The 11212-nt window shown below is 30.3% G+C and overlaps 1 protein-coding gene across 2 annotated transcripts in view; it reads left to right on the top strand.

Annotated features, from left to right (window-relative positions):
• LOC123009420 (scavenger receptor class B member 1-like) overlaps positions 1-10991 on the top strand; it is a 43360-nt gene extending 32369 nt beyond the window's left edge. For both annotated transcript variants that reach the window (XM_044405719.1, XM_044405718.1), the window contains exons 3-8: positions 780-943; positions 3745-3889; positions 6871-7071; positions 7147-7656; positions 10208-10333; positions 10387-10991. In XM_044405719.1, coding sequence (XP_044261654.1) covers positions 780-943; positions 3745-3889; positions 6871-7071; positions 7147-7656; positions 10208-10333; positions 10387-10728 — 1488 coding nt within the window. In that variant the 3' untranslated portion in view covers positions 10729-10991. The remainder of the gene's footprint in view (positions 1-779; positions 944-3744; positions 3890-6870; positions 7072-7146; positions 7657-10207; positions 10334-10386) is intronic.
• The last annotated feature ends 221 nt before the right edge of the window (positions 10992-11212 follow it).

Below are 11212 nucleotides of genomic sequence, written 5' to 3'. Positions count from 1 at the left end.
TTTTGTCAGTATTGGATCGAAAATATGTAATTGAAAGACATTTTTTTATAGATCACCTGTATTTTTAATTTTTTCAAAAAAAGTCAAAAATTTATACCTATCAAATTTAAACGTTCAGTAAAATTATTCAATATTTTTTTTTACCTTTTAAAGAAACAATTTCTAATGTAGTAAATGTCTTAAAAAGCTATCAAAGTACCTCAACACACATAATTGTTTTTAATTTTTGGTTTTATTAGGATAAAATAAACAGTGTTTAAATTTGTCGAGACGTTTCGACACATTATTGGGTCTTTTTCAGGATACAAAAAATTACAAATTAATTAGTTTTGTTTTTATTTTTATTCATATTTTACAAATAATGTGAATAAAACAAGAACAGCCCATTTTCAAATTTCTCCGAAAAAAATAAAAAGAAATACGGAGTAATAAAATCGCCAGCCGAGGCGAAGCCGAGGCTAATAATGGCATCTAAGAAAATTTGTTAAAAAAAATAAACGAAAAAAAATAAAAGGACTTTGAGCCGATTTCCAAAACTCTAAAACTACGGCACTCCACATGAATTAAAAATATGTTCAAAAGTCATATAGGGTGTTTCCCCTACGTAAAATTTTAACGATTCACCCTGTATAAGTTTTTGGACGCTACCTCAAACAATAACGAAAATATTTTTGAAAAATTGAATTTTTTGGCCCAGTCATCTCATTTTTCATTTCGCTCAGTCATCTCAAAGGTCACTCGACCTGTCACCCCTTTGCTGAGTATTTATTCTGTGCCAGAAATGCGTGTTCAGCGAAGGGGGTGAGATTTTCGAATTGTGGAAGAGCCCCCCCGTGGACCTCTACCTTCGCGTCTACCTCTGGAACGTCACCAACAAGGACGAGTTCCTCAGCGGGAAAGACGACAAGTTAAAGGTGCAGGAAGTCGGCCCTTACGTCTACAAGTAAGTGAACAAATCTCGGATTACAATCCGTGACACAGATTCACTTTCCACCTTCTTCTTCTTCTTCAATGAAAAATAAGCATTATTCTCAAGGTCGCGCTCTCGAAAAACACTTTCCAATCGGGATGTGGCGCAACGAAAACCCAACCAAAAAAAAATAATCTAGTTTTGAGATAACTCAAATCGTGACGAAAATTTCAAAAAATAGACAAATATTCAGAGTGAAAGTTTTTGTTACGATCACAATGTGTTGCAAGCGGCACGAAATCCACGCCGGATTTAATTAAAGGACTCGTTCTAATTATGGACACGATTATTGAACAGATTTTGACCCCAATTCGACCAAAACTGCCAACTGAAAAATAAATTAATTAAAAATGACCAGGAAAAAAATAAAATGTCACAAATGCGAAAAAAATACACTGAGCGACACTAAAAATTGGCCTCTTTTAATGTCACTTAGTAGATTTACTTTTACTGCCTAGGCCCCAAAAATCAAATATTTTGTCAGGCAGTAAAAATGCACTTTTGCTGCTTAAGCTTTTAATTTAAAAAATATATGTTTTTTATGTTTGTTTATTTATTATTTACAGTAGTAATTTCAGAAAAATAAATTATGTTCAAATGGGAGAAAAAATATGATTCAAACGATTTTTTAGAACCAACACGTGTTTCGCCAACATAGTCGGCATCTTCAAGATCAAAAAAAATAATAATGAATAATAATTTAAAAAATGTACTTCTCAACGGGCAGTAAAAATGGACTTTTGCTGCCTAGGTTTTCACCGAAGGACCGTTAACTTAAAAAAAATGTGTAAAACTAATTCCAATTCCAAAAAAATTTCACCGAAATTCCAGTAATCCCAAAAAATTCCACCAAAATTCGAGTAATTCCATTTTTTTTTTCAGATTAATTCCTACAATTACGAATTAATTCCTGTAATTCTAAATTATTTCCTGCAATTCCAAATAGTTTTAAATAGTTCTAAGAAATTCAACTTAATTTTGAAAAAAATTATACATACAGGGTGCGCCAGAACTCGCGCCTCAGCGAGAAATGTCATATAAGGTACGATAATAGGAATATGTAAAAAAACATTTTGGCTTATTTTTGAAAAAAGTCAAAAGTAACGTGTTTTCAGCTTTTTTGACAAATTTTTTCTCTGGGACACAAGTTCTGGCGCACCCTGTATACCCTGTATAAGTGTCCTTGGCACTCCAAGTAACTCTGATATATAATTCCAAAAAAAATTCCAGTAATTCCAAAAAAAATCCAGTAATTCACACGAAATTCCAACAATTCACTGATAATTTCAATAATTCCAGATACTTCCAAACAATTCCAAAAAAGTTCCGATTAAATTCCAAAAATTTGTACAACTAATTCCAAAGTAAACAGCCCCTCGGTTTTCACAATTTGTGAAATGGGAAAGTAATAAAAATGTTAAATTTCATAAGATTCAATTTTTATCATAAGATTTAATTTTTAATTACAAAAAATGTCACAATTACTTATTAATTTTTTTAATTTTCTAGACTTTAAAAAAAATTATTTTTTGAAAAATAGGAGAAAAAACTAGCTAAAATAAATAAATTACAAAATGAACTTTAGTAAATATACAGAGTGATTAGAAATGCAACATCTTAAAAAACTTGTACAATTAGGTAACTTCGTGTTACATTTTTAGTGTCACTTAGTATATTCTGCATTTTTTGCTTTTATCAATGCTTAAAATGAAGATTAATCAAATTTTCACTTTTAACGAAAAATGTTTCACAAATTTTTCACGCTCAAATCGGTTTTCACTGAAAACAAAATTAATTTTTATATGTTCATAAAATTTAATTTTTAATTACACAAGTACTTATTATTTTTTTAATTTTCTAGACTTTAAAATAATATATTTTTTGAAAAATAGGAGAAAAAACTATCTAAAATAAATAAATTACAAAATGAACTTTAGTAAATATACAGAATGATTAGAAATGCAACATCTTAAAAAACTGTTACAATTAGGTAACTTCATGTTACATTTTTAGTGTCGCTCAGTATATTGTGCATTTTTTTGCTTCTATCCAAAATGCTTAAAATAAAAATTAATCAAATTTTCACTTCTAACGAAAGATTTTCCACAATCACGCTTCAAATCGGTTTTCACTGCCAACAAAATTAATTTTTATATGTTCATAAAATTTAATTTTTAATTACACAATTACTTATTATTTTTCTAATTTTCTAGACTTTAAAAAAATATATTTATTAAAAAATAGGAGAAAAAATTATAAAATAAATAAACCAGAAAATGAACTTTAGTAAATATACAGAGTGATTAGAAATGCAACATCTTAAAAAACTTTTACAATTAGGTACTTCATGTTACATTTTTAGTGTCGCTCAGTATATTGTGCATTTTTTTGCTTTAATCAAAAATTAATAAAATTTTCACTTTTAACGAAAAATTTTCCACAATCACGCTTCAAATCGGTTTTCACTGCCAACAAAATTAATAGTAATTTTATACAGGTCAGAGGTCACCTCCAACACGTTTTTCGTTTGTTCATCTCCCAACAAAAAACAATGATTTATTTTCTTTTACGTCAAAGCGTGACCATCAAAAACGATTTAATTGCCAAAAAGTGACAAAAAACTCATTAAATTAACAATCTGTGAATTTTTTCCCATCGCGGAATTCCGGATGAGATGAAGGTCACAAAAGTGTTACGAAATGAATTCATTACGTCACACTTGGGACGACTTTTACCCAAAAAAAAAAAAAATTGACAAAAAATTAATTTTTTAGGGAAATGTTTATGCACGAAAACGTGACCTTCAACGACAACGGCACCCTCACCGCCGTGCCCCGCCACCCCCTCATCTGGGTGCCCGAACTGAGCGAAGGCCGCCGCGAGGACGACCTCCTCATCTTACCCAACATCGCCCTATTGGTAAGTCCCACTTTCCTCCTCCCGAAAACAATGCTAAAAAGTCGCCTTTTCACACTGACCTTTTTTTACAAGGTGGAAACGACGACTTTCCGCATGAAAAACTAAGTAAATTTCCTGTTTTTAACTGAGATGAGTTATGTAACATGTGTTCACTTTCTTCATTGCTTCAGTCTGTTTATTCTAGTCTGGTTCAGTGGCACACTTGGCATAAATTGAGGTTAGGTCCTTTTTTTGACATTTATCGGACATTGACTTCGTTACCAACCTTGCAAAAAATAATTTTTCAATTGATGAAGGGATGTTTGTGATTCTCTAATTACATTAATTCGCTTTATCATTACTCTTCTTTAATTGTTTCCTTGAATAGTTTTCCTTTGTTGTTGCCATAATTACTGCGTAGCACAAAAAAAGTAAAAATCGTTATTAATGGAAAACAGCACCTTGAATTTTTTCCGTATTTGTTTTGCTTAAATTCTGGAAACACCAAATAAGTGACTATTGATTGGCGCTTATTTCATTGAGAAATAATTGGCTTTTGTAATTTTCAAAATTACAGTTTGAGAGTTAGAATTTTCATTTCCTACATTATTACAAACCACAAATAAACATTCGCAGTTTTTTATCATTATTTTAATCACGGACATTTCTCAGAAAATCGTTTTTTCCTTTCCATTTTATAATTGTTCGTTAAAAAAATGAAAAACAAAACCTTTCTAGAATAAACTAAAAGATTTGTCAACAAGAAATTACCATTTTTTTCATGTTGTTGGTAACTAGAATTTTCAGAAGTAATTTTAAACACCTAGGGTGGGAACAATGAAAAATATACAGGATGCGCCAGAACTCGCGCCCCAGAGAAAAATTTTGTCAAAAAAGCTGAAAACACGATATTTTTTCAAAAATAAGCCAAAATGTTTTGCAACTTAAAACTGAAAATATTTGCAAAATTTTATTATTATTTTTATTTTTCAAAATTTTAAGTTTTTTTTGTGGAAAATTCAATTATTTCGCAAAATTTTGCCAGAAATTATTCGCGAAATTAACAAGTCAAAAACGATATTATTTTTGGCCTTTCCAAGCGTTTAAGCACGTTTTTGTTCTAAAAACTAAATTTTGGTTTTACATTCGGCAAAAATACCAATATTTTTTGGGCGTTTAAGGACATTTTTGAGCTAAAAGTTCAGTTTTTTTTAGAAAATTTCTCAAAACCGAGCTAAACAATCATTAAATTAGATCGTAAAAAATCTTGTAAGTTTTTCAATTAGAAACAAAATTATTTCGCAAAATTTCGTCAAAACAAGGCCTAAAAACCACCACATTAAGTCAAAAATTTTGTAAATTTTGTAATTTTCAACTCTTTTTGTGCTAAGGACTCAGTTTTTTCGCTAAAATTGAGCGAAAAATTTGCCAAACTAGGCGGGAAATGACTTTTTTTTTGTAATCATTTGTCCCAATGAGAAAGAAAAATAACTATTTTATAAAATTTCGATAAAAAAGCAATCAAAAAACATTATCTAATAACGTGAATCTTAAAATTCTTTATTCTAATGAAAAATCAAATTTTTATAGATTGAATTTTTCAACATTTTTTTTAAATTTTATATTGGGGCGCGAGTTCTGGCGCACCTGTATGTATTAATTTCTTTTATATTTTTTAAACACAAACCAAAAAATGTAAAAAAAAAAAATTCCACACAATACTGAAGATAAATGATTTATGAAGCTCGAAACTAGTAAAACAACAATAGTTGGCTACTTAGTTTTAACGTAAAGCAAAATTCTTATGCTTTTTGGAGTTACTTTTCAAAAATCTTGCTAAATTTATTTATGGGTTTATTTTGTTTTTGGAAAAAAATTGAAAACAATATACCTATTTTTAATTATATTAATTGTTTATTATCGCGTATAATAAATCAAGTAGTAGAAAAAATTAAGTATCTATTTTTAGTTAAAAAAATATGAGTCAAAACCGAAAAAAAATTCTAAAATTAACCTGGCCCTAGATTTCAAAAGAGTGTGATAACTATAATTAATTTAAAAATATTTCGTCATGTATAAAAAATTCTTATGCTTTTTGGAGTTACTTTTCAAAAATGTTGCTAAATTTATTTAAGTTTATTTTGTTTTTGGAAAAAAATTGAAAACAAAATACCTACTTTTTATTATTTAAATTGTTTATTATCCGACGTTCTGTGACATCGCCACAAAACATCGATACTCAAAAAAAATCGATGTTTTTTATTGAAAAAATAAATCATTTACCAATTTTTTAATAATACATTTTTGGAACATAAAAAAACAAATACAAACATATTTCTTACAATTCTTGCATAAAACATAAACAAATACAATCTACAAATACAAAATTTAACAACCTACATCACTTCATCATCGTTAATTTTGTTAAAAAACATCGAATTTAAATTTTATCGAATAAAATTTTAAAATAAAAAAAAATGAAAGATAAAACATCGATATTTTTTGCCCATCTCTAACTAGGGTTGGCTACCCTTGTTGACGCTTGACGTTTTCTGTCAAAGGTGACTTAACCTAAATTTTGCCACAATTATATCTTTTAATAAAAAAAAATGCTTTTTTGGGGTTGCAAAGCTAAAAGACCCAAAAGCACACCAATTTTCACTTTAAATCTTGTGTTGCACAATTTTTCGATGAAAATTTCTACATTTTGACATTTTCTCTCGACGTTTCGAAACCGTTGTAATCTCTTCCTCAAGACCTGAAGCCCACCTTGACCAAATCGACTTCCTCCCTGCATTTTTCCTCCCATCTTTCATAATTCCCGTCCTTGTCGAATCGAAAATGTCAAATCGAACCTTCTCGAAGTGTATTTTACGTAAAGCGCGACACCGTTTCGCGCCAAACGATACTTGCTTCCAGCCCACTTTCTCGCCAAGTTCAACTCTTACTTTCAATTACATAAAACAAACTTGACCTGGGCTAAAAACGTATTTTATTCACAGAGTATAGCCCACGTGGTCTCCGACGAGTCTTACTTCACTAGAGTCGGCCTTAATCTCCTCATACGTCAAACCAAAACCGAGCCTTTGATTCAAATGACAGCAAGAGAATTCATGTTTGGCTACAAGAGCACTTTGATGACTTTGGGAAACAAATTCATGCCCAGCTGGATCTATTTTGACAAACTTGGACTCATCGATCGAGTAAGTTGCATTTTGACATTTGACATTTCGCTACCAACCTCACAACGAAAATCCCTAAAACGAGTGCTTTAATAGATGTACGACTTCGACGGGGATTTTGAGACAGTCTACACTGGGGAAGATGACGTCAGCAGAACCGGCCTACTTGACACTTATCGGGGCTCGACCAAGATCCCCCAATGGGAGAACCCATGTGGTAATATCAAAGGTGCCTCTGATGGTACGAAATTTCCGGGTTTTATCAAACCCAACGACACTCTTCTTTTCTTCCGGAAGAGTATGTGCAGGGCTAAAACCCTTGTGAGGGTTAATACCACCGTGGTTGATGGGTTAAACGCCTATGTTTATAATTTCCAAGAAGACGCTGATGATAATGGAGTTTATAACCCTGATAACAAGTGTTTTTGCAAAGATCAGAAGAAGTGTTTGCCTCCGGGGTTATTGGACGTCCATGGGTGCTACTACGGGTTTCCTATAGCCCTCAGTTACCCACATTTCCTGGGTGGGGACCCAATTTTGAACGCCAAGGTCATCGGGAGTAACCCAGATCCCGAGAAACATAAAACTTATTTTGCCATACAACCAGTAAGTAGTTTTCTTCACTTTCGTTTTTTTTTCTTATCTAAAAATGTACTTACGCTCAAAAAAAAACACAAAAATAACACCATTTTTAGCTTAATTTTGTGAATTCTGCGAAAGAATTATGTTTCTAGTTGAAAAAGGTGCTAAAAATATAATACGTTTGGACCCAATTTAGTGATTTTTTTTTATCTCGGTTTAAAAAAAATTCGTAAAAAAAAACAATTAAAACTATTTTTTAATTAATTTGGTGATTGTTTGACTTATTTTTGAAAAAATTCGTCAAAATAATTGTTTTTTTTGACTAAAAAAGGCAAAAATGATATAATTTCCAAAAAAACTTGAAAAAACTTTGTTCAAGCAAAAAGGTAAAAATAACAATATGTTTGACCAAATTTTGTGTTTTTTTGACCTATCTTTGACGAAATTTTGCGCAAAAACCAGTCAATTTAGCGATTTTTTTATCTTGGTTCAGAAAAATCTCGTAAAAAAGAAAACAAAACTATTTTATAATTAATTTGGTGATTGTTTGACTTATTTTTAAAAACATTCGTCAAAATAATTGATTTTTTTGACTAAAAAAGGCAAAAATGATATAATTTCCACAAAAACTTAAAAAAACGTTCTTCAAGCTTGAAAAAGGTAAAAATAACAATATGTTTGACCAAATTTTATGTTTTTTTGACTTATTCTTGACGAAATTTTGCTCAAAAACCAGTCAAATCGAGTGAAATAAATGAAACAACATAAATTTCGATGATTTTTGGAATTTTTGCAAAATAAATGAGTTTTTGCTTCAAAAAAGAACTAATTAAGCAAAACAAACTAGGATAATATAAATTTCGATGTTATTTGGTAATTTTTCAGCCAGTTCTATAACGAAATTTCTCAAAAAAAAAATTTTGAAACACTCAAAAGACAAAAATAACACCTTTTTTGGATTAACTTAGTGAATTTTGATTTGTTTTGAACAAAATTCTGCTTGTTTCTAGCTAAAAAAATGTGCTAAAAATGGCCAAACTGTTTTAATTTAGCGATTTTTTTATTTTGTTTAGTAAAGAAATAAGACCATTTTATACTGAACTTAGTGTTTTTTTGACATATTTTTGAAAAAATGTGTGGAAATAATTTACCTTACTGAAAAAGGTACAACAATCTTGAAAAAGATAAAAATGATAAAATTTTTGCAAAAACTTTTAGTTCGAAAAAACGTGCTTCGAAGGTTATTTTTGAAAAAATTCGTCAAAATAATTGATTTTTTTAATGTACCAAAAGGCAAAAATTATATAATTTCCACAAAAACTTCAGATTTTAGTTGAAAACGTTTTTCAAGCTTGAAAAAAGTAAAAATAACAATATGTTTCACCAAATTTTGACTTATTTTTGACGAAATTTTGCTCAAAAACCAGTTAGATCGAGTGAAATAAATGAAACAACATAAATGTCGATGATTCTTGGAATTTTTCCAAAATTAATGAGTTTTTGCTTCAAAAAGAACTAATTAAGCAAAACAAACTAGGATAATATAAATTTCGATGTTATTTGGTAATTTTTCAGCCAGTTCTATAACGAAATTTCTTAAAAAAAAATTTGGTACTTAAAAATGTATTTAAGAAGCCAAAAATAACACCATTTTTGGATTAAATTAGTGCATTTTGATTTGTTTTTAACAAAATTCTGCATGTTTCTAGTTAAAAAATGTGCTAAAAACGGCCGAACTATTTTAATTTAGCGATTTTTTGATTTTGTTTAGTAAAGAAATACTGAATTTGGTGATTTTTTTGACATATTTTTGAGAAAATGTGTGGAAATAATTGATTTACCTTACTGAAAAAGGTACAATCATCTTAAAAAAGACAAAAATGTTAAAATTTTTGCAAAAACTTCAAATTTTGATTCAAAAAAACGTGCTTCAATGGTAAAAATAAAAATATTTTGAGCAAATTTTGAGTTTTCCACTTATTTTTGACTAAATTTTGGTCAAAAATCAGTTAAATCTGGTGAAAAATGAATGTAATCAGTTGAACCACGACATATTGTGCAATGTTTTGTTGGTTTAAGAATTATAATAAAATGAAGAAGACTATTGTTTGTTAAACGACACATTCTCTTATTTTATTGAATTGTGTAACCGAAAAATCGCTTCCGGTTGTAGAAATTTCTTTTTAAAATTGTTCACATTTTTCAACTCGAAATTAATTCATGCGAATTTTAAGGAGAATTCTTGTTAATTACAGGAAACTACAATGGCGGACCCAAAAAATGTCAATGTGAACCATGCTTTATTGTCATTATAATTGACGTATGAAACTACAAAATTCGAAAGTTTTACTTGAAATTTGTCGATTTTCCGAAACAAAATGTCAGCAATATGTGTTTTTCTAAATTATTTTGATTTGTTGTCATTTTTTCTCTAGTTATCAGTACAAAAACCAAAAGTGAGGTTAGTCGCCTAAGGCCCGTTTTACATTTTTGTCAATCGTGTCGTCATGAATGTTTATTCGCCACTAGGGGGCGTCTCGGCGGGAAATTCAAAGTCAGTGTTTTTTTTTTCCAGGACTCAGGCTTGCCAGTCGACCTTGCCGTCCGCTACCAGATCAACATGGCCCTCGGTAGCATTAAAACAATTGCCAACGTTGACAAATTCGCCGACATGATCTTACCCCTCCTCTGGACCGAAATCGTGAGTTAGTTCGTCCTCAAACCTCCCTCAAATTTAATTTTCCCGCGTTGCAGAGACTCTACAGTTTACCGGAAGTCCTCGCCGCCCGTTTCCGCCTCTATTTGAACGTCTTGCCCCTGGTGGAAAACGGCATCATGTACTTCTTCTTCGCCGTCGGCTCTTGCTTCCTCCTCGCCTCAATTTACAAATTCCTCACCTCAAAATCCAAACGCAATGTTTACAACACGCACTGGATTGAGGACGACCTTGTCAACATTGAGAAGAAATTGTCGAATTATAAACCGAAAAAACGCGCCAGTATGAACGCGAAAGAACTCGAAGTGTATTTCTCGAGTCTCGTCGCCCCCTTGAACCAAGACCTCAATTGCAACGATTCCAACGACGAGGACGTCTAGGGTTTTATTCAATTTTTTAGTTACTTTTTTAATTGTGATCGTTATTTATTTATGTAGACTCCTGAGGTCCTTAGTGAATTTATTTTTTTAAGATTGGTACTGTTTCGTTCTAGAGACATGTCATTGTGATATCTAATGTAGATTAATGGCACGCCGCTATTTATATTTGCTCAATATCTTAGAGTTAGGGATTTTACAGAAATCACCAGCAGTATTTTTGTATCTATTTGTACATAGTTTAAAATAAACAAAATGGTAACAAGTCGAGTAGTATTATTTCGTACAAAAAACACTAAAAATCCACTTACAGGAAACTATAATTTTAACGTTGTCTTCCAATGACCAAAAATTTGTGTAAAAAATGTTTTATTTTTAACCTTGAATTTCAATAAAAAAAACACATTCATGTTTTTGAATCTCGTAAAAAAGAAAACAATTAATTTTTTTTAATTAATTTAGTGATTGTTTTACTTATTTTTGAAAA

Source organism: Tribolium madens, unplaced genomic scaffold (genome assembly GCF_015345945.1).
Source record: "Tribolium madens isolate multiple individuals breed KSU strain unplaced genomic scaffold, Tmad_KSU_1.1 Scaffold_71;HRSCAF=194;Tcas5.2_LG6, whole genome shotgun sequence".
Classification (NCBI taxonomy): domain Eukaryota; kingdom Metazoa; phylum Arthropoda; class Insecta; order Coleoptera; family Tenebrionidae; genus Tribolium; species Tribolium madens.
Note: the sequence above shows the minus strand (reverse complement) of the source record. Positions and strands in the feature narration are given on the sequence as shown.